This window comes from Ascochyta rabiei, chromosome 18 (assembly GCF_004011695.2).
Source record: "Ascochyta rabiei chromosome 18, complete sequence".
Lineage (NCBI taxonomy): Eukaryota > Fungi > Ascomycota > Dothideomycetes > Pleosporales > Didymellaceae > Ascochyta > Ascochyta rabiei.
Window position 1 is genome coordinate 969,364 of NC_082422.1, and position 18,987 is coordinate 988,350.

At 57.3% G+C, this 18,987-nt stretch overlaps 5 protein-coding genes across 5 annotated transcripts, besides 12 other annotated features; 2 read left to right on the forward strand and 3 right to left on the reverse strand.

Moving 5' to 3' along the window:
* Positions 1–1,379: 1,379 nt before the first annotated feature.
* EKO05_0010129 (uncharacterized protein) lies at positions 1,380–2,857 on the forward strand (the record flags this gene model as incomplete). The annotated part of the gene is made up of 3 exons (XM_038942752.1): positions 1,380–1,568; positions 1,658–2,142; positions 2,200–2,857. The coding sequence occupies 3 exons, from the start codon at positions 1,380–1,382 to the stop codon at positions 2,855–2,857; spliced, it is 1,332 nt and encodes a 443-aa protein (XP_038794675.1).
* Positions 2,160–2,205: a tandem repeat.
* Positions 2,518–2,559: a tandem repeat.
* Positions 2,617–2,654: a tandem repeat.
* A 2-nt stretch (positions 2,858–2,859) lies between the features above and the next one.
* Positions 2,860–2,885: a tandem repeat.
* Positions 2,886–3,509: 624 nt separating this feature from the next.
* On the reverse strand, positions 3,510–4,605 carry EKO05_0010130 (Dimethylallyltranstransferase; the record flags this gene model as incomplete). The annotated part of the gene is made up of 2 exons (XM_038942971.1): positions 3,510–4,439; positions 4,492–4,605. The coding sequence occupies 2 exons, from the start codon at positions 4,603–4,605 to the stop codon at positions 3,510–3,512; spliced, it is 1,044 nt and encodes a 347-aa protein (XP_038794676.1).
* A 283-nt stretch (positions 4,606–4,888) lies between these two features.
* Positions 4,889–6,935, forward strand: EKO05_0010131 (Anaphase-promoting complex subunit 8; the record flags this gene model as incomplete). The annotated part of the gene is made up of 3 exons (XM_038942920.1): positions 4,889–4,989; positions 5,047–5,755; positions 5,808–6,935. 3 exons carry the CDS (start codon positions 4,889–4,891, stop codon positions 6,933–6,935), a joined length of 1,938 nt encoding a protein of 645 aa, XP_038794677.1.
* Positions 6,936–7,837: 902 nt separating this feature from the next.
* Positions 7,838–7,868: a tandem repeat.
* Positions 7,869–8,054: 186 nt separating this feature from the next.
* Positions 8,055–8,103: a tandem repeat.
* Positions 8,104–8,307: 204 nt separating this feature from the next.
* Positions 8,308–8,341: a tandem repeat.
* A 170-nt stretch (positions 8,342–8,511) lies between these two features.
* On the reverse strand, positions 8,512–10,486 carry EKO05_0010132 (Choline dehydrogenase; the record flags this gene model as incomplete). Its single annotated transcript, XM_038942816.1, has 2 exons — positions 8,512–10,337; positions 10,387–10,486. The coding sequence occupies 2 exons, from the start codon at positions 10,484–10,486 to the stop codon at positions 8,512–8,514; spliced, it is 1,926 nt and encodes a 641-aa protein (XP_038794680.1).
* Positions 10,359–10,408: a tandem repeat.
* A 1,984-nt stretch (positions 10,487–12,470) lies between the features above and the next one.
* EKO05_0010133 (uncharacterized protein) lies at positions 12,471–18,524 on the reverse strand (the record flags this gene model as incomplete). Its single annotated transcript, XM_059637697.1, has 4 exons — positions 12,471–16,071; positions 16,126–16,235; positions 16,289–18,291; positions 18,479–18,524. The coding sequence occupies 4 exons, from the start codon at positions 18,522–18,524 to the stop codon at positions 12,471–12,473; spliced, it is 5,760 nt and encodes a 1,919-aa protein (XP_059493680.1).
* Positions 18,316–18,363: a tandem repeat.
* Positions 18,525–18,533: 9 nt separating the features above from the next.
* Positions 18,534–18,640: a tandem repeat.
* Positions 18,641–18,917: 277 nt separating this feature from the next.
* Positions 18,918–18,942: a tandem repeat.
* Positions 18,943–18,983: 41 nt separating this feature from the next.
* Positions 18,984–18,987: part of a tandem repeat that runs on past the window's edge.

The window sequence follows — 18,987 nt, forward strand, 5'->3', positions numbered from 1 at the left end:
GAGGAAGTTGTGGAAGTTGTAGAGGAAGTTGTAGAGGAAGTTGTAGAGGAAGTTGTAGAGGAAGTTGTAGAGGAAGTTGTAGAGGAAGTTGTAGAGGAAGTTGTAGAGGAAGTTGCCAGTGAATCCAATCCGTGTATATTGTCAAGGCAGCAAGATAATTCGATGTAGACAGAACACTGCAAAACATATAATCCGTGCTGGACAGATTCCTATACGAGACTCGCTGTCGGTAAAGCCAAGGATGAGGCTGCTGTCACAACGGCTTGTTTCTGCAATGTGAAGGATTTGACAGCAGACGCTAGGCCCATTTCAGGTTAGCGATGGCTTTCATGACCCACATACCCCCCGTGACCTTGAGCTATCCGTTTCCCCGCTGCAGCATCCTTCAGGATTCCACCTCGTAGCCAGCTGCCCAACAAGACCCCCAAGCGTCCTGCCCAAAGCACACACGACTGCCCCCTCCAGCTGTAATCCGCAAACACCAAGAGGAAGCCTGCTAGTTCCGTCTCCTCGAAAGCTTCGCAGAATAGAACAGATCCCCTGACTCTCTCGGTTGAATCTTTCCGGCCGCTCGGGGTCTTGCCGAAACACAGCTGGCGACACTCGAACAAAGTTCCCACTACGATCTAAGCGTTCACCCTCCGTGCCGTTCCGCTTCCCCTAGCACGACAAGACCTTACGCCGAACCATCTCTTCGAACTTTCTAACCCTGTCATCTCTACCATCGGGGATCACAGTCAACAGAGAGGTCAAAGTGAGATCTCTGATCAGCATGTGGGGCGCCGTCGCGGTTCTACAACGGCCAGGGACACAATGCATCTCGAGCAGATGGAGCTTGCGCAACCGCCCACACGGCAGGTTTGACGGACTCTAGACAGCAACAAGTGATGCCTCAAATACCGTTTCAGTTGCAGGAGCCGCAAGCCTCAAACCTCTAGGCCCTGGAGCAATGCTTCCTTTGCCAGGCTTTCCAAGGGCCGACTCCGGCGGGACCAAAGATCCCCCGAGGCTACACCTTGCAGCGTTGCGCCATGCATGCGTTCGTGCCGCATTGAGGGATATGTTGGCGAGGGCCCGGACCGGTACTCTTCGTCCAGCGCTCACTTCAGACACGGCCGGCCATGCTCTCGGAGTATTCTCCTGCCAAGATTGCGTGGACTATCGTATTGATATGGTTAAGGTGCTGATCTTATGGTATATGGTGCTGCACTGGGTATCGACTGATTCACGCTCAGGATATTGCTTCCGTGATTTCAAACCGCGTTGTTCTTGTACTTGACTTGACCCGGCGGCACTCCTGAGCGTCAGACCACTCTTACTACAAGGCGCTGTTTACTTTGCACGGACGACGACATTCCCGCATTCCCAGCATCTCAGCCATGACCACAGGAGCTCCGGGTATTGATCAGGGAGTACCAAATGAAGACCAGGGTCCGGCCATCCTGGGGGCTACACTGACAGTCACCATTGCAGCCTTGATCACAATGGTGACGAGACTGTTTGTGAGAATACGAATGATTCGCAACGTAGGATGGGATGATTATGTGATGGTTTCGTCCATGATACTGGTATGACAGCCTGGCATTGCTTTCACACATACCGCACACTTCATGTCTCGATCAGACTTTGAAGGCGTACGCGTCTGACCAGATCATAGTGTATCGTGGGCCAAATTATCATCATTCCCGAAGTCCACCTCGGAGCTGGACGACACAAAGAGTACATCGACGCGAGCGACTTCGCCAACGGCTTCAAACTCAACTTCATCACCCAGATTCTCTACCTTTTCGCCATCTGTCTCGTCAAACTCTCAGTCGGTTTCTTCTTGCTTCGCATCGCAGTCACCCGTGTCTACAGACGCATCATCATCGGCGTCATGGCCTTCATGGCCTTCTACACCATCGGGTGCTTTTTCACGCTTGTCCTGCAGTGCACGAATCTCGCGGTGCAGTGGGATCCTACCGCCACGGGAACGTGCTGGCCTCCGCACACCATCAAGGCGCTCAGTTATACAAACGTGACACTGAACGTCTTCACAGACATACTACTCAGCTTCGCAATCCCCATTCCACTACTCTGGGGGCTGCAGATGAACAAGCCACAAAGGCTATCACTGATATGCGTTTTCGGCCTCGGAATCTTGTAAGCCCTCCCTCGCAACCACGACCACCACCGACCAGCCACCACTAACCCACCTAGCGCCACAGCCGCAGCACTGGCGCGAATCACCTTCCTGACCTCGTACGGCAAAACCGCCGACTGGCTCTGGGACTCAAGCAACCTAACCATCTGGGCTGTGGTTGAGTCAAACATAGGGATCATCGCCGGCAACCTACCATGTCTGAAGCCCCTATTCCGCGCGGTCCTAGGCAGCACGTACGGCCGAGGCTCCCACAAAACCACCGTGCCGCCGACATACAGCCACGCATCGCGACCGTACGAGTCCAGCACGGGACAGCAGAGTGTCAACGCCAAAGGCTGGTCTGCGCTGGCGAGCACCAGAACCGTGGGGCGCGGTCGTGATAACGAATGTGATGTCGATCGTGATGTCGATCGTGACACCGAGTTCCCGCGCTCCTACTCCACAAAGGGGAGCTACCTCCTCACGACCATCAACGCAGACCGCGATCGCGACCGCGACCGCGACCTCAACCCAACAAGAGCGAGTATGGGCGCTGGCGCTGACGCGGGGGAAAGCACGCGGAAGAGCAGCCAAGAGGGCCTGACGCGAATGCCGGCGCCAAGCGGGTTTAGCGGAATTAAAGTCGAAACCGAGGTGAATGTCGTCGAGTCGCCCAGTGCGTCGGATTTTGGATTTGTGGATGCGGAGAGGAGGGAGGGAAGGGATTGTATTTAGTTGTTGTGTTGCGTTGCGTTGCGTTGCGATACCCCTTTATGCGATAACATTTTTTCTTGTTGGTATTAAGCTGAGATGTGCAATGATTCGCCTTTTTCTGACCAGCTGAGGTGGGGTAAGCGTAGGGATCTATCGCTATTGCTTTCATGAGGGCAGAGTCTTTCAGATTTCTGGTTAACGATACTCACCCAACTCGATTAAAAGAAGGAAAGTGGGTTGTTGTATCTCGTATTGCTGTTTGTTTAGCCTTTGGTCTCAGTCACTTGCTCGCCAAAGTATCAGCAAAACCAGAAAACGACTATAGTGCTGGGTTAAGTTTGATGGTGTAAGCGGAGAGTTAGCTTACCTACTGGATGTGTTAGCAGTTTTGACACTGAGTCCGAGTCACGTTCCAGTCGTTGATGCTCGTACAGCGGACGACCTGTTCGTTCACATGACGTGACATGAAAACGGTTGACGGTGTGTAATATGAACCATCAAAGTGATACCTTCAATGCACCATCCGCGCGTCACTGGGGTCATGTAACCGGCCATCACCGCATCGTCAGCCGTGGGTGAATGCCACCAGGAAGCGTTGTACAAATTGTTCGAATGTGGCTTGAGATTATCTGGGTATTTTGCGTGTAGTGTTTCGACTGAAGGCTTGCAATGCTTATTTGCTGCGCTTGTAGATCTTCTTGAGGAAAGCTTCGAAGACCTCCTTCTTGAGGCCCTCGCTTTCGTCCACCTTCTCGATCCTCGACCTGATCTCGGCAACACGCTCCTCCTCCCACTGCTCGTAGAACTTTTGCAGCTCGAGCTCGTGATACAGTGCCTTGACCGTGGCCTCCTTCTCGGCGTCCTTTTGACCGTAATTCTCTTCAAGAACCTTACGCTGTTCGGGTGTGACCTTCTTCAGGGCCTGGTTGACAAGCCAAGAGCACTTGTTGTCCTGGATGTCGGTGCCGATCTTACCCAGGGTCTCGGGGTCGGCAAAAGCGTCAAGGTAGTCGTCCTGGGCCTGGAAGTACTCGCCCATGGGGATGAGGATGTCGTGAGCGGTCTGCAGGTTCTTTGGCGTTGCGGTGCCGTTGTAGTGGAGGGCCAACGCGACGGAGAGGTAGAAGGAGTAGTACGCAGTCTTATAGATGACGATGAAGGTGAACTTCTCCAGGCTGAAGTTGTCCAGGTTGACATCGTCCTCGGGGGCAGTGAGCAGATCACACAGCTGGCCACACTCGGTCTGGAACGTGACCTCGTGGAACAGCTCGACCATGTCGATGTAGCTCTTCTCCTGGCGGAAGTGCTTCTTCAGCAGCAGGTAGATGGAGGCCTCGAGCATGAAGGCATCGTTGATGGCGATCATGCCCACCTTGGGGGCAAGGTACCAGCAGGGGTTGCCACGGCGGGTCTTGGAGGAGTCCATGATGTCGTCCGAGACGAGGAAGAAGGCCTGCAGGAGCTCGATCATCCAGCCGAGCAGGGCAGGGCGAAAGTACTCCTCAGACTTGGGGTCCAGCGTCTCATTGCGGAGGATGGAGACGGTGTCGATGACGGACATTCCTCGGTTGCATTTTCCACCGACGGTGTTGTAGTCGAGGGACTGGAGTAGTGGTGAGCATGTGACTTTGGGTTCGTATGGTTCAGGGCGGTACCTTTGTGAACCAATCAAGGGACTGCTGGGGGAGCTTGTATGCTTTGCAGTGGTCCTGGAGGTCGGCCACAATACGCGGCCAGACGCTCTCGAACTCCTTCAGCGTGGTAGGCATGTTGGTTTTGGAGTGTTTGCAATTGTCCAAGTCAAGTCTCAGACAGCAGCTCAGCTCAGGGGTGGAGGGGCAGTTGCGGGACAGGGCGATGAAGGCCAAATATCCGCGGGGAGCGGCACGACATTTTCCGACTTTGTTTGTTGGTGCCCCACATTTCAGCCCGCGGCAGGCAGGCGCGTCGGCGCGTGCAGTTGCAAGGGCAGGTGCTACCGGCACCATCACCGACGTCTCTCGATGCGGTCATAGCCGACTTCCAGACCACAACCGTCTACAGTCGCCAACCATGAGCGCGCTCACGCAGGCCGAAGAGGCGCAGCTGAAGACGCTGCTGCAGGACGCCGTCGTGTCTTGCACAGAGCGCTGCCTCTACCATTCTGCGAAATGGTATGCTTCTACCGCCGGCTTGTGCGCATTGTCCTGTCTGTACTGATGTTGACCAAGGGCTGCAGAACTGCTCAACTCGCTGCCTGCCTCAGACGACGACGGCTCTGACACGGACGTCGACTCGCCCATGTCGGACGCCGCGCCACCACAGACACCAAGTCCACCCACCAGAGATGCCACCGAGCAACGCCTAGAGGCGCGAGAGGCACACAGATTCCTCCTCGCCAAGACGTACTTTGACTGCCGCGAGTACGACCGCTGCGCCGCCGTCTTCCTCCCAGGGCCTCTGCCCCGGGGCGCTGTCCATGCCAGCTACTCGCCGACTGCGAGCGCGAAGAACGCGAAGAGTGCGCACAAGGGCAAGGCACGGGCGAGCACATCGGCCGCCTCGACGTCCACCTCGACCGCCGACCTGGTTGCAGGACTCAGCCAAAAGTCGCTGTTTCTTGCCCTCTACGCAAAGTACATTGTGGGTGAGAGGCGCATGAACGAGGACAGTGAGATGATTCTGGGCCCGCAAGATGGCGGCGTCATGCTGAACAAGGAGCTGCCTGGCATTTCCACCGTCCTGGAGCAATGGTTCTCCCAGCTTCCCAATAGTGCACGACAGCCCCAGGGATGGCTAGAGTACCTCTACGGCATCGTGCTCGCCAAGGGCAAGAACGAGAAGCTCGCCATCGACTATCTCCTGCAGAGTGTGCAGCAGTACCCCTACAACTGGGGCGCGTGGCAGGAGCTTACCTCCCTGCTGGGAACCAACGAGGAGGTGAGTGTGGCTGATACAGTCTTGCAATGTGCGTTGGCTAACCCTCGACCAGCTGCAAGACCTCGCCCACCAACTGCCGCCCAACTTGATGACGCTGATCTTCCACATCACCACCTCGCAGGAGCTATACCAGGTCAGCGAGACAGTGCACAACTCTCTCACACAAATCATGTCCATCTTCCCAACTTCCGCCTTCCTCAAAACCCAGCGCGCCTTACTACACTACCACAGCAAAGACTTTGACGAAGCCGAGCACATCTTCTCAGACCTACTCATCACCGACCCATACCGCCTCGACTATCTCGACAACTACTCAAACATACTCTACGTGATGGAGATGAGACCGAAACTTGCCTTCTTAGCACAACTAGCCACAGCGACAGACAAGTTCCGGCCAGAGACATGTTGCGTGGTCGGCAACTACTACTCTGTCAAATCTGAACACGAAAAAGCTGTAATGTACTTCCGCCGCGCACTCACACTAGACCGCGCCTTCCTCTCCGCCTGGACACTCATGGGTCATGAATTTGTCGAAATGAAGAATACCCACGCCGCTATTGAATCCTACCGCCGCGCCGTTGATGTCAACAGAAAGGACTACCGCGCATGGTACGGTCTAGGCCAAACCTACGAAGTCCTCGAAATGCATTCGTACGCCCTCTTCTACCACCAGAGGGCTGCGGCGCTGCGTCCCTACGATCCCAAGCTATGGATGGCAGTTGGTCAGTGTTTCGGCAAAGTAGGAAAGGTCATGAACGGTATCCGCGCCTACAAGCGTGCGCTGGTCGCAGGCTCTTACTACGATGCCGGCGCCGCATCATCCTTTGGGAGTGGCGAAGCTGCACTTGGAGGCGGCATCCTGGACCCAGAAGTGCTCTACCAGATTGCCCTTCTCTACGAGCGCATTCGTAACATGGCCGAGTGCTCAGCCTACATGGAGCTCGTGCTTGCTCAGGAAGAAGGCCCTGATGTGGATGAGGTGGGCTCAGATGGCGGAGGCGGCGTCGGCGTGACACCGACAACGAGCAAAGCGCGCCTGTGGCTGGCGAGGTACGAGTACCAACGCGGCATGTATCAGCGTGCTTCAGAGCTTGCGAATGAGCTCTGTCAGGACAACTTCGAAGTCGAGGATGCGAAGGCTCTGATCAGGGATGTACGGGCGAGACAAGAGGCGAATTAGACCGAGTGATCATGACTGGTACAGCATTTAGCGGCGTAGAGATTAAGATACCCAACTTTCACTGTGACTCGGTCTGACTTTGGATTCAGGGAGAGTTTCGACAACTTGTGAGATAGTAGGCGTTCGACGTCGATTCCTTGAATCATCGGTACGACTTGTGAAGGCGGTCAACACCGTCACACCGATCTTCACGCCTGGCAATGTCATGTCGGATTCCAGGGATTACAATGTGAATTGACACGATTACAACGCATAAGTATCGCCAGTACCACCCTTGCCTGTCCATCAGTCTATCCTATATCCAGCCAATCTGACATCTAGTCCATTCAACATCTAGTCCCACATAAGAATCAAAGACACATCAAAGCGATATGCGCGGTCCATTTTCAATGTTAGGTACAACCTTCGAAGATATTCTCTTCGGCAGAGAGCTACCATACTTTTTACAATTCCCACCCCCAACCTCGCGCTGGACACGATCCGACGTGATTGGGCATCATATCAGTGTGCTGCACAAGGTCTACATTGAACTTTTACATGCGGCAGACAACTATTCCGCCCCCTACGTCTTAACTCAGAATGTAAATTGCGTCCGCTACGAAATGTCGCGACAGGGCTGGATAGCACGTGTCCTTCGCGACGGGTCGGTGCTGCTCGTCGATGCACCCGGAGTGTACTTGGAGCCGGATCTCCACACCCACAGCCTCGCCAGCGGGGAACGCCGTGTTCTCCAGCAGCCGAGCCAGACGCAAACCCACGAGCAGAACCGAGCTCGATCTGCGCATCCAGCCATTGCAGCTGCGCCTGCACCTAAGCTGATTGGAGGTTGGAAGAGAGAAGAAAGATAAGAGGGAGAAAAAGAAGAAAAGGGGGTCAAAGTAGAGATCCAGTCGACGACACGTATCAGAATCAGAATCAGACTCGGGATCAGAACAAGACCACGACTCCCGCTCCAGCGACGACGAACCACGAAAAAAGGTAAGAGCCGCAAACCAGCACCTTCGTCCGAGGATTCTTCGTCAGAAGACAGCGAGTGCTCGAGCAAAGCTACGAGCAAAGCTACGAGCAAAGATAAGGAGCCAGGAGAAGACTAGGGGCGAGAGCAAGAGTGTAAATCCCAAGCAAGAGCAAAAACAAAAACAAAAGCAAAGGCAAAGGCAAATGCAAATCCACACGCAGCTCCTTCTCTATCATGTCCCGTGCCCTTCGATCAAAGAAGCGCGCACCCACGCAGAAACTGCTCACGTATACGTCGGACGACAGAGTCGCCGGGTACGAAAGCGATTGCGCGGCTGCATCGGACATGGAGGTGGGGAGGCTGAGCGGTGACGGGGACAACGGTGGTTACGGCGACGACGGTAGTGGTGGGGGAGAGGAGGAGGAGGAGGAGGAGGAGGAGGAGGAGGTCTGGGGGGTATTGTTGAAGCCAGGAATGGGGTTGAGTTGGGGTGTGGGGTGTAGGGTGTTTCGCATAGCCAAGGATGGATGTGTATGGGTGGTAATGCAGTGGAACAATATATATACGTGAAAGACTAAATTAAACGTCATCGTCATCAAGATGGGATGGTTAGGCTGGCTACGCCGCAGCAGCAGCCAGGATAACGTCCGCAGCCTTCTCGGCAACCATGTATGTCGAGACGGCGGTGAAAGTACCGGGGATACGCGGGAACACCGAGGCGTCAACGACACGCAGACCCGTCGTGCCGCGGACCTTGAAGCTGCTGTCGAGGACGGCCATCTTGTCGTCGTCGGCGCCGATGGGGCATGTGGACGAGGCGTGGTGGCCCCATGCGCTGTCCTTGATGTAGTCGGCAATCTCCTCGGCCGTGTCAACGTCCTTGCCAGGGAGGACCTCGGTGATGGGGACGAGCTGGCGCTTGAATGCGTCGCGGGTGAGCGCGATGGCTTCGGTCATGGCGGTCACGTCCTTCTCGAACTCGCCGACGCCTGTGTCGAAGTAGTTGTATGTGATGGCGGGGACGTCGAGCGGGTCGGCGGACTGCAGGGTCACAGTGCCGGCGTTGTTACGAGGGTGAGCCTTGAGAATGGCCCATGAGAAGAGATTGTGTACGGCAGTGGCGTTGATGCTGTAGTTGGGGAAGTAACCACGGAAGTTGACGGGGCCACCGAATGCAAAGATGTCCCAGTTGTTGTTCTCTGCCACGCTGGACTTGTAGAACATGTTGGCGCCGAGACCGGGGGAGGCGTAGATGCCACGGTTGCCAAGAACAGGAGTGTTGTAGCGGTCGATGCAGGCATCTGCAGAGTCGCCCTTAAAAGTGCAGCCGTCAAGGGCGGCGAAGTCGTTCTTGACCTCACCCTGGACGCTGATCTCGTAGTGGTCCTGGAGGTTAGTACCGACACCGGGGAGGTCGACGACAACAGGAATAGAGTGCTTCTTCAGCTCGTCGGCGGGACCAACACCAGAAAGCTTAAGGAGCTGGGGAGAGTTGTAGGTTCCTCCAGCAACAATAACCTCACGCGAGGCCGTGGCGGAACCAGCAGTGCCCTTGGCGCCAGTGTTCTTGGGGCTAGCCTTGTAGAGGTACTGGCCATCGAGGAACTCGACACCGGTGGCACGGGGAGGAGTGACAGTCTCGTCGAAGGTGACCTTTGTAACGTGACTGTGCAGTCTGACATCAAGAGGGTACATCTTGGTGCCGTTGGCGTGCTTGGCATCGCGGACAGCAACGACGAACTCACGCGATCCAGTGCGCTTACCATCGGCGGTCGACAAGGGGATCTGGAACAGACCAGGCTCAGAGTCGCGCGCGTCGGTGTTGGCGTTGGCATCGCCTGCGAGAAGAGTTGCCAGGTTTACAATGACGTCTGTTGCGTTTCCAAGGGCGAAGGCGGCACCACCAACCAAGCTAAGAAGCTGAGGGTCGCTAGTGACAATGTCAATAGGAGCGTACTGTGTTCCCAGCCATCCCTTGTAGCCGTGTCCATTGCCGGAGGTCAGGTAGGCGTTTTTCTCAAGCTTGACGAAGTACTTGCGCATAGCATCCGGCGACCATGACGAGTCGCCAGTGATGCTCGCAATGTTCTCAAAATCAGACTGGTGGGGGTAGACAGCGATGAGGGCGTTGTGAGCTGTACATCCTCCGAGAGTACCAGTCCTGGGGTAGAGCGTACCCTTCTGGACAGAGCCAGAGGGAGGCGAGAGTCCAGTGTATTCGCCACCGTCGGGTGTTGTGTATGAAGTCTTGAAATCGCGAGCTTGCCTCTCTTCATCAGCGTAGTGCTTGACGAAGAAGTTCCAGGCCAGGTTGGGGTCCTCAGAGACCTTGGCATTGAACGAAGGGACAGTGTAGTTCTGGTTGGCGCCCTGGTCATCACCAGCTTCGATCAGAAGGGTCTTGTGACCAGCAAGGGCAAGACGAGCCGCAAGGGGGCCGCCACCTGCATCGACTGTTAGACCACACAACTACCGCTAGCGACTACAACTTACCAGCACCACTTCCGACTACAACGTATTCGTACCCGGTAAGCTCGACAGCCTTTGCGAGCGAGGCGAAAGCCGCCAACTTGACGAACTGGCAGAACAGCATGTTGATTATGATAACGAGAATGGGGGTATAGAGGGCCTATTGATCGTCAGCGAGCGTCTCGACGGAGGAGATGTATGGAAACCTACAAACGAGTGAACACCTGCTCATCGAAGAACTGGCGGTTCCCCTCATCTTTATACTACCCCTCCATGGCATGTCACTGCCCCTGGTATGTATCTCGCAGTGCTCTAGAACAATACCCTGCTCAGATTTACCCTGCTCAGTCAATAGTCGCTAAGTTCGTCTAGTCACTCAGTCTACAAAGCGTGCGGTAGTGGTTCCTGTTTCGTGTCGCATGGCCGAAGCGAACAACCATTGCCCGTGCCCGTGATCGACACGGCATCCTGTGGATATACTCCGCTATCCAGGGGTCTCTTTGAAGAGCAATATCCGAGGTCGAACATCTAGCACGACGTTCGCAGTTAAACGCTCTACGGCAGAACAAGGCGTTCGCATCCCTATTGGCACAAGATCTAGTAGGCCTGTCGATGAAGGACCAGCACGGGCCTCAAAGTGTAGGAAACGTACGCTGGTGACGCTCGAGGTTAAATTACCTGTCGCACATGGTTCGCCAGGTTGGCGCACGCTCGCCATGCGCAGAACGGCCGTTCCCTAATTTCGATCCGTCCCCGCGGGTTACAGGAGGCTAGAGGGAATGTCTTCCTCATCGAGACTGGTGACTCGGAGTTCTTGCAATGTTAGTCCACCTAGGCCATCGTCTTCATTTTGCACGCTCAGGGCCCTCGTTCCGACCCATGACATCTAGGGGAGGCGGCACAACGTGCAACGGTGCGAAGTGGCGCAGCGGATGCGCGACGGAGCCTCCTAGAACTGAAGCGGTAATGGCGCTCGGACCTGTATGATAGGCATGGTGCCATTGTGTGTTCCTGAGCTTGCTCGCCTCGGCAGATGGTCGACATACAATTGATCGATTTGTATTCGGAATAGTGGCCTGATACCGTCTCCATCATCGAGTCGAAGATCGCTGAACTAGATTCGGATTGCTTGGTGACAACGTCACCGTCAGAGCGACGAGTGCTGTAGCTCGCAACAATAGGAGCATGAAATAGTATGGCAAAAGAGAGTCCGCACCGCATTTGCCGCACCTACAGTCGCCTGTTGCTTGTCAATCATAGACAGGCTCTTTGGACCGCAGGACGAACACAGGACCTGCAGGGAAGGTAAACATCCAAGAACAGTTCGAACCCATCGAACCCAGACACAGGACTGAAGCGAAGATATCGGGAGTCCAATTACAATAGCTTTGTGAAAGAACGGAAGACACATCAGCGCGCTGCATCACCATATGCAACGCAACTTTGCCCACTATACTCCGACAACCTAACCGATTAGACTGGTGTTATTGCTGTCGTTGAGCAGTGGAATTTCATCGACTACCTCTCATCCTCACCACTAGCATCTTCGAGCACCGTACCAGTGTCTCCAACCTGAAAGTCACGCACAACCCATTGGACAGCCAGCCGATACCACAGAGCAGTGGCGGTTTGTATTGTATCTTAGCGTATCCTGTCATGTCACATCGATTGTAGATGTACCCGCGATCATTAGGGTGGGAGGGAAGTGTAGCGAAACGTAGTCATCCACCGGGTACCAAGCCTGTCCTGTCCATCTAGTGTGTACCGATGCCGAAGCCAATTCATCAATGCACCGTATACCCAACCCTACCGCACCCACCCACACACCACAACCATTACGCGCCCAAAACACAAACATAGCCCAAAGAAGGGAACGGGGGAATCATGCTCATGCTCATGCGATCTGAACGCCGGAAACCCAAAGAACCTTGGAGGGAAGAAAAGCGTAGAAGAGGAAGAAGGGTCAAAGGGAGAAGAGGAAGAGGGCGGGGGGACTCCGCGCCATGCATGCATGCAGTCCACGAACAAACACATCTCAACGCACGCATAACAAAAACACCAAGGCAGAAACAAGGGTATAGAAGAAAGGGAGGAAATGAAAACAACCACTACGCGCGGCCGGGGATACTCTCCAGCTCGGAGCGCTGGCGAAGGTACTTTGCAGCCAGGCCGTCGCCGCCCTTCATGCTCTGCTCCATCCAGTGCTGGGCGACACACATGGTCATGGGATCGCTGCGGGCTGGGTCCTGGCTGGCTTTGCGCTCGCGGTTGAGCAGCTCCGTCTTGAACACGTCGCTGGGCTTGGTGAGGGGTAGGACGGTGCGGTGCAGGAGCTCGGGGGACGTGAGGTAGAAGATGGCGAGTTCGCGCTCGGCCACGGCGTCGCCTTCTTTGGCGGTGATGAGCAGCATGCGCGCTGCATCTTCCATGTTGTAGCGGCTGACGGGCTCGGGAACGGGCGTGTGGGTGGTTGGGACGCCGGCGCTGTTCTTTTCCGACGAGGTCGTGTTCTGCGACACGGCGGCGGAGCGGTTCGAGTTGCTCGCGTTGATGACCTCGTCCACGAGCTCCACCATGATCCGACAGACGTCCTGCTTCAGCCCCAGCGCTGCGAGCCCAACGTCCCAAAACGCCTTGCCGCGCTCCGTCTTGTCGAGCATCTGCGCGGGCACAAACGAGGCAATGTACTGCAGGTCGCGGAACAGAGACTTTGGGCGTATGTCTGCGTCGCGGAGCAGGCCTTGGATGACTTCGACAATCATGTCGGTGCTAGGCGGGCCAACGGGAGAGCGAGCGCCGCTGCGGTGAGGAAGCGGTGAAGCGTTAGGCCCGCGATCGGCCGTCATGGTGTGGGAGCGGCGCTCTTCGCAGTTCGCAATGGCCTCTTCAAGATTCTGAGCGCGGGAGTGCTGGGTCGCGGGCTCGCGCGAGCTGAAGTCAGCAACGGCGCCAAGGGTGGGCGACTGTGGGACCGTGGGGAGGGTATCGCGGCGGTTGTTGTACGAGCGGCCAGAGCGAGAGGACAGCGAAGCGACAATGAGAAGCTCCAGCTCGTAGAGGGCATGTAGCTTGGAGTAGGGGTTTGGGTGCGTTGCGAATTTGCTGAGCAGGCGCCGGAACGCCACATTGTAGGGGAACTCGAGCAGACCGGCCTTCTTCGCGGCCGTGATGCCAGCTGAGCGTGAAGTGGCATCGCTCGATGTCGAAGAGTGCTCGCCTGCGGAGTGATGGGCGTCGGAGCCGGCGGCATGTTGGAAAGTCGCGACAGGCGGCGCAGCTTGGCCTCTCTCAGTCCGTCCGAGGGTGTCGAGTGGCACGTTCCGCTGATCGACGTGGGCGTGCTTTCGCAGACCCTTCATGCTCTTCTTCTTCGCAAGCTGCTTCTTTCGCTTGCGTTCCTCTTCGTCTCTGCGCTGGATGCAGTCTTCCAGAATATCGCCGCTGAACCAAGAATCCGTTTCGCTACCGTTGGCAAAGACCATGGTCCCGAGGTCGCTCAGAAGCAAGCCGGTCAGCGTCTGCTTCAGTTCAAGCAAGAAGCGGCGCTTCTCCTCGTTCACGCTTGCCGACTGCTTCAGCATGACGGTGCCCTTGGACGAAGAGGCTGTTCGGGGGCGAATGCTGGCGGCGCTGGTCGGTGACTGAGCTTGTGTCTGGAACGGCGACCAGAACGTCGCAGCAGAGTCGATGGCCAGCACGGGAGAGGAAGCGCCGAAGTAGTCTTGGGACTCGATGGGACTGGTGCCCCAAGGGCTCTGATCGAAGCTGTGACCCGAAACGTTGCGATTGGCCACCGAGCGCAGGCTGCTGTGGCTGGGGCGCTGCGCGAAGTCGAGGTTCCTCGAGCCGGGTCGGCCGTGTGTTTCGTACTCCTCATCGCCAGCGACAGACAGAGTGCCGACGCCGGTGAGGAAGAGATCGCCCTTCTGCCGCCCGCTATCGAGGATCTGCTGGTCGCGCTTGTACAGATCGCTCGCCCAGAGAGTAGGGCCTTCCATCAGGTTATCAGCAACGATCTTGTTGACGCACTTGTCAATCTCCAGACAGAAGCGGTGAATGCGCTCTTCGCCCTTGCAGAAGTTCTCGATCCCGTACTGATTGATCCACTTCAGCGTGATGTCGGACTGTTCGTCAGACAGCTTATTGGGACCACCAAAGTCCTGCGAAGCAGCCATGACGTCAACGAGCTGAGCTTCGTTCCGCAGCGCGAAGTTGTTCGAGGACGACTTGGAATAGTTGCGGGACCGCGGGGTCTGCAGAGGCTTGCCGTCGAGCGACTTGGTAGGCTGGCCCATGATCTTGAGCGCCAGGGCGACGTTCTTGGCGTCGTCGTATTCCTTCGAGCCCCGGACGTCGCTGATGTACCACATCTTGTCTCGGAGGTTCTTGAAGCCGGCCATCATCTCCTCGATCATACCGTCCGACCTTTCTTGAGATTGCTTCAGCCAGACGAACCAGGCTTCGAACTCTTCGATTGCGTTTGCGGCTTTGCTCAGAGAATCGCGTGGACCACGCGAGAAGTAGTTGAGAAGCGCAGCATATCCGTTCTTTACGAGCGTGGGAGAGCTGAGCCTTCGGAGGCTTGCCAGGGTCTTGTGGTACATGAGCGCGTTGACAAAGTCGGAGCGGGCCTGACACTGGAGCATAGCCGACTCGAGCATGGTGACCAGAACCGAGTGGTTCCCTTGTCTTTCAGACGGGTTCTGTGGGTTGCTGTTGCTCCTCGGATGCTGTGGCGAACGGTGGCGTGCGGGCACATTGCGTTGGCTTGCGATGAGGTTGGTGAGCTGGCTCTGCGTCTGCGGTTGAGGCTGGTGGTAAGGGTTGCGCGATGCAAACGTCTCGCTCGCGACTCGACCCAGACCTCGGCCCCTTCCTCCTTTCCGCGTTGTCATGCGGTTGCTGAAGCTCTTGGACTCACTGTCGGGAGCCAGCTCTTTTGGTATCTCGTACTCTTCGACTAGCTTAGCAATGGCCTCCTTCAGCTGGTGGTAGTCGTTTTCAAGATCGATCGCGCCTGAGCCCTCATCGTCGCTGCTGTCCGTATCGTGCGAGTCCTCGTCGTGCTCATCCTCATCGTCCGAGTCTTTTCGCATGCGGTGCTTCAGTTGCTTGCCGTCGGCAGAAATGTACAGCACCGCCCACCGCTCCTTGCAGGGATGGCAGGAGCCAGAGGTGGCGTCGACGCCCAGGATTCGCGACATCTCAGAGCACGCCATCCTCAGGTGTCGGCCGTAGCTCTCGCTGGAGGTGATGGTAGACTCGGCGTAGGCTTCGCCGAGCGGCACGTTGGGGTCCATGTTACCCGTGTCCAGCAGAGGCTCCCTAGACGTAGTGTCGCTGGTCATGGAGGAGGCACTCGCACTCAGGACCGAGCTTGCATCCGTTGCGGTTGCGGAGGCGCTGCGAAACGGCATGGATACGCCAGACATGGACGAGGCAGACGATGCGATCCCGCCTCGGCGTTCGGCGTCCTTGTTCAGGTGGCTGGACGAGGGGCGTCGCTCGGGGAAGAGCGTGTTGACGAGGGTGATGATGTCTGACGGGCAGAGCACGATGAAAGGCTGTACTTCGACCGTCTCGCGTGGCGAGGTGATGGCCTTGGCCGGGAGCAGGATCGGCTTGGCGTAGGTCTTGGTGTGCTTGAACCTGGCTATTATGCTCTCAATGTGAGCGCGGATCTCGGGAAGAACAGGCACTTGTTGCTTCCTATCACCAACGTTAGCGTGGCGGAACAGGTGGAAACCAAAGGAAAGCTCGTACCAATTGTAGGTCAGGTCCAGGACGTGCTTCTGTGCGCGGACTGCGATCTCCTTGAGGATTTTCTGGCGTGCGTGTTCGCTGATGTGGTGCTGGATCATGATCCCGTGGGTCTGTGTTGGTTAGCCTAGGACTGGGGCAGTGAGTGGGTGTTGGGTGGACGTGCCTCGGGATGGATGATGGCGTTCATCAGGTAGGTGGTGAACAGCCAGCGGGACACGAAGAAGCTCTGGGCCTTCCTGCGGATTCCGCGCTCGTCGTCTAGCTTGCGGAGGATGGCATTTCCTATTTCCAAGATACCTTCTGGGATGCCTCCGGCGCTCGGCTCGTCGTCCACGACCTCGAACAGGCGCTTGACGGCTCTGTCAAAGAATTCGTCCGCGGCGATGGTGTCCTTTGTGCTCCGCGGTGCCGGCTGGCCTTGTCGTGTGGGCTGGTCCTCTGCCTTTTCCAGCAGAAACTGGCCGTCCTGCAGGACGTGCATCAGGTAGAGCTCCAGGTTGGTTTTCCCGGGCCACTCGCGCATACCGGCCCAAACGTCGAGGACGGTCTTGACGAACCTGTCGGTTCCGGCCTTGTTCTCCTTGATCATCTTGGCGCACGTAGTGGCCCAGACATCGGTCCGGCGCAGGTCCTCGGCGGAGTCTGGACCGGACGAGTTGGCGAAGATGGTGTAGACGAGTGCGGCCAAGGGGTCGTGTCGCTGGAAGGAGAAGAGGCGCTCCACAGGGCTGGGACCAGTCATGGCAGGCTTGCCGGCAGCAGGGTTCTTCGCACGCGCGCCGGTGATGGCAATGACCGACTCCACCGGATCCAGGGCTTGACGAAAAGACGAAAGAGAAGCCAGTTCTTGCTGGGACAGGCTCGCGATCCTGGCGGCGAGGAAGTCTGGATTGGTGCGGACTTCGGAGATGAAATCGAGGAGATGGTCCAAGATCTTGGAGGGGACATGATGGAGGAAGGTAGAAAAGGAGAGGGCGGGGGTGTCGGACTTGGGGGTGCTCTTGGCCTTTGCCAACTCCAGGTCGGGCTCCAAGAGGGCGTACTGGCGGGTGGCGTCGCACGAGTTGCGCACGTCGTTGAGGGCGTTGTACAGCGAGGCAAAGCTCTTCTTGTCGTCGGAGCGGAAGTTGTCGACGAGGGTGCGGTAGGCCAGCTCGCCGCAGTGGACCAGGCGGGCGGAGAGGGCGCTCGAGACCAGCCAGCGGTGCAGGCGGATACGCGAGTGGGCCTTGCGCTGCTCCTGGTAGCCCTGGAGGCGGATCAGATGGGCGAGCTCGGCGAGCGAGGTGGCCGAGGTGGGAATGGCGGCGGTGGGGACGAGGGGGTCGCTGTAGGAGGAGAGGTCGGCGGGGAGCAGGCGCGGCAGGCGGCCGGCGGGGGCAGATAGGGACGAGGAGACGTGTGGGCGCTGCGGGGGGATGTGGTGGTGGATGTCATTGTGGTGGGTATCATTGTGGTGGTGGGTGTCGTTGTGGTGGGTATCATTGTGGTGGTGGGTGTCGTTGTGGTGGTGATTTCCATTGTGGTGGCGAGTGTCACTTTGCTGGTGATTTCCATTGTGGTGGCGAGTGTCACTTTGCTGGTGATTTCCATTGTGGTGGCGAGTGTCACTTTGCTGGTGATTTCCATTGTGGTGGCGAGTGTCACTTTGCTGGTGATTTCCATTGTGGTGGCGAGTGTCACTTTGCTGGTGATTTCCATTGTGGTGGCGAGTGTCACTTTGCTGGTGATTTCCATTGTGGTGGCGAGTGTCACTTTGCTGGTGATTTCCATTGTGGTGGCGAGTGTCACTTTGCTGGTGAATGCCACTTTGCTGGTGAATGCCACTGTGCTGGTGATTGCCACTGTGCTGGTGAATGCCACTGTGCTGGTGAATGCCGCCGTGGTCGTGCGCGCCCGGCCGTGTTGCCGTGCTCATGGTCGCAGCGGGGTGGTCGTGCTTGCGGGAGCGCAGGGACGGCGGCGGCGACCTGGGGGCAGGCGAGGCGGTGGGCGACGAGGCGGTGGGTGGCAACGAGGCGGGCAGAGCGTCTACAGGCGGGCCGAGGGCAGCAGAAGGAGTGACGGTCACGGGCAGGTGTTGGGGCGTGTGGGCGCGGGACGAGACCGTGGACGGGTGGGAGAGATTCGAGGCACTCGACACATGGGGCACGGCGGGCGACCTGGCTAAGACGGCGTCAGTTGCGGGAGGGCAGGCAAGCACGGCAGACAGGAACAGGAACGGGGCAGGTAGGGCAGCGTCCGGCGGTGGTTCCAGCGCTGCCAGCTCATCGTACAGAGCGCACTGATGCGCGCCGGGTTGTTTGGGACTGGGCAGAGCGACAACAACGAGAAAGGAGACGGTTGCACGTACGGGGAGGGGTGTGCGGGAGCATGCTGTCGTCGCCATGGGGCAGCATGAGCCTGCGACAAGAGCAAGAACAAGAGCAAGAACAAGAACGACAACAGGAACAGCAACAGCAGCAACAAGAACAAGAACCAGAACCAGAACCAGAACCAGAACCAAACAAGAACACCGTCTGCGATGCTCTGCCACGCTAGGGCCGGGCTGGGAGACTCGGGGCTACTTTGGGCGCGCCTCCACTGCAGCGCGAGGCGGCTGTCGAGGATGCGTTGTCAGTCCGGTCTGCTTGGAGTTGGAGCTTGGAGCACACGCGGCAGCCGTCGTTGGCCCAGCAGAGTGCCGCACGCGAGCCGCGGCGGGGCTCGAGTCAGCGAGTGTGCGCAACCACGCCAGCCAACGGGCGCGCTGCCAGAGCGTGGGAAGCGAGACGGAGCGGACGAGTCGGCAGGGTGGTGGTGGTGGTGGTGGTGGTGCTGTCGACGAGTCTCGAGCTTCCCGTTCGCGCAGTCTGGGGGCAG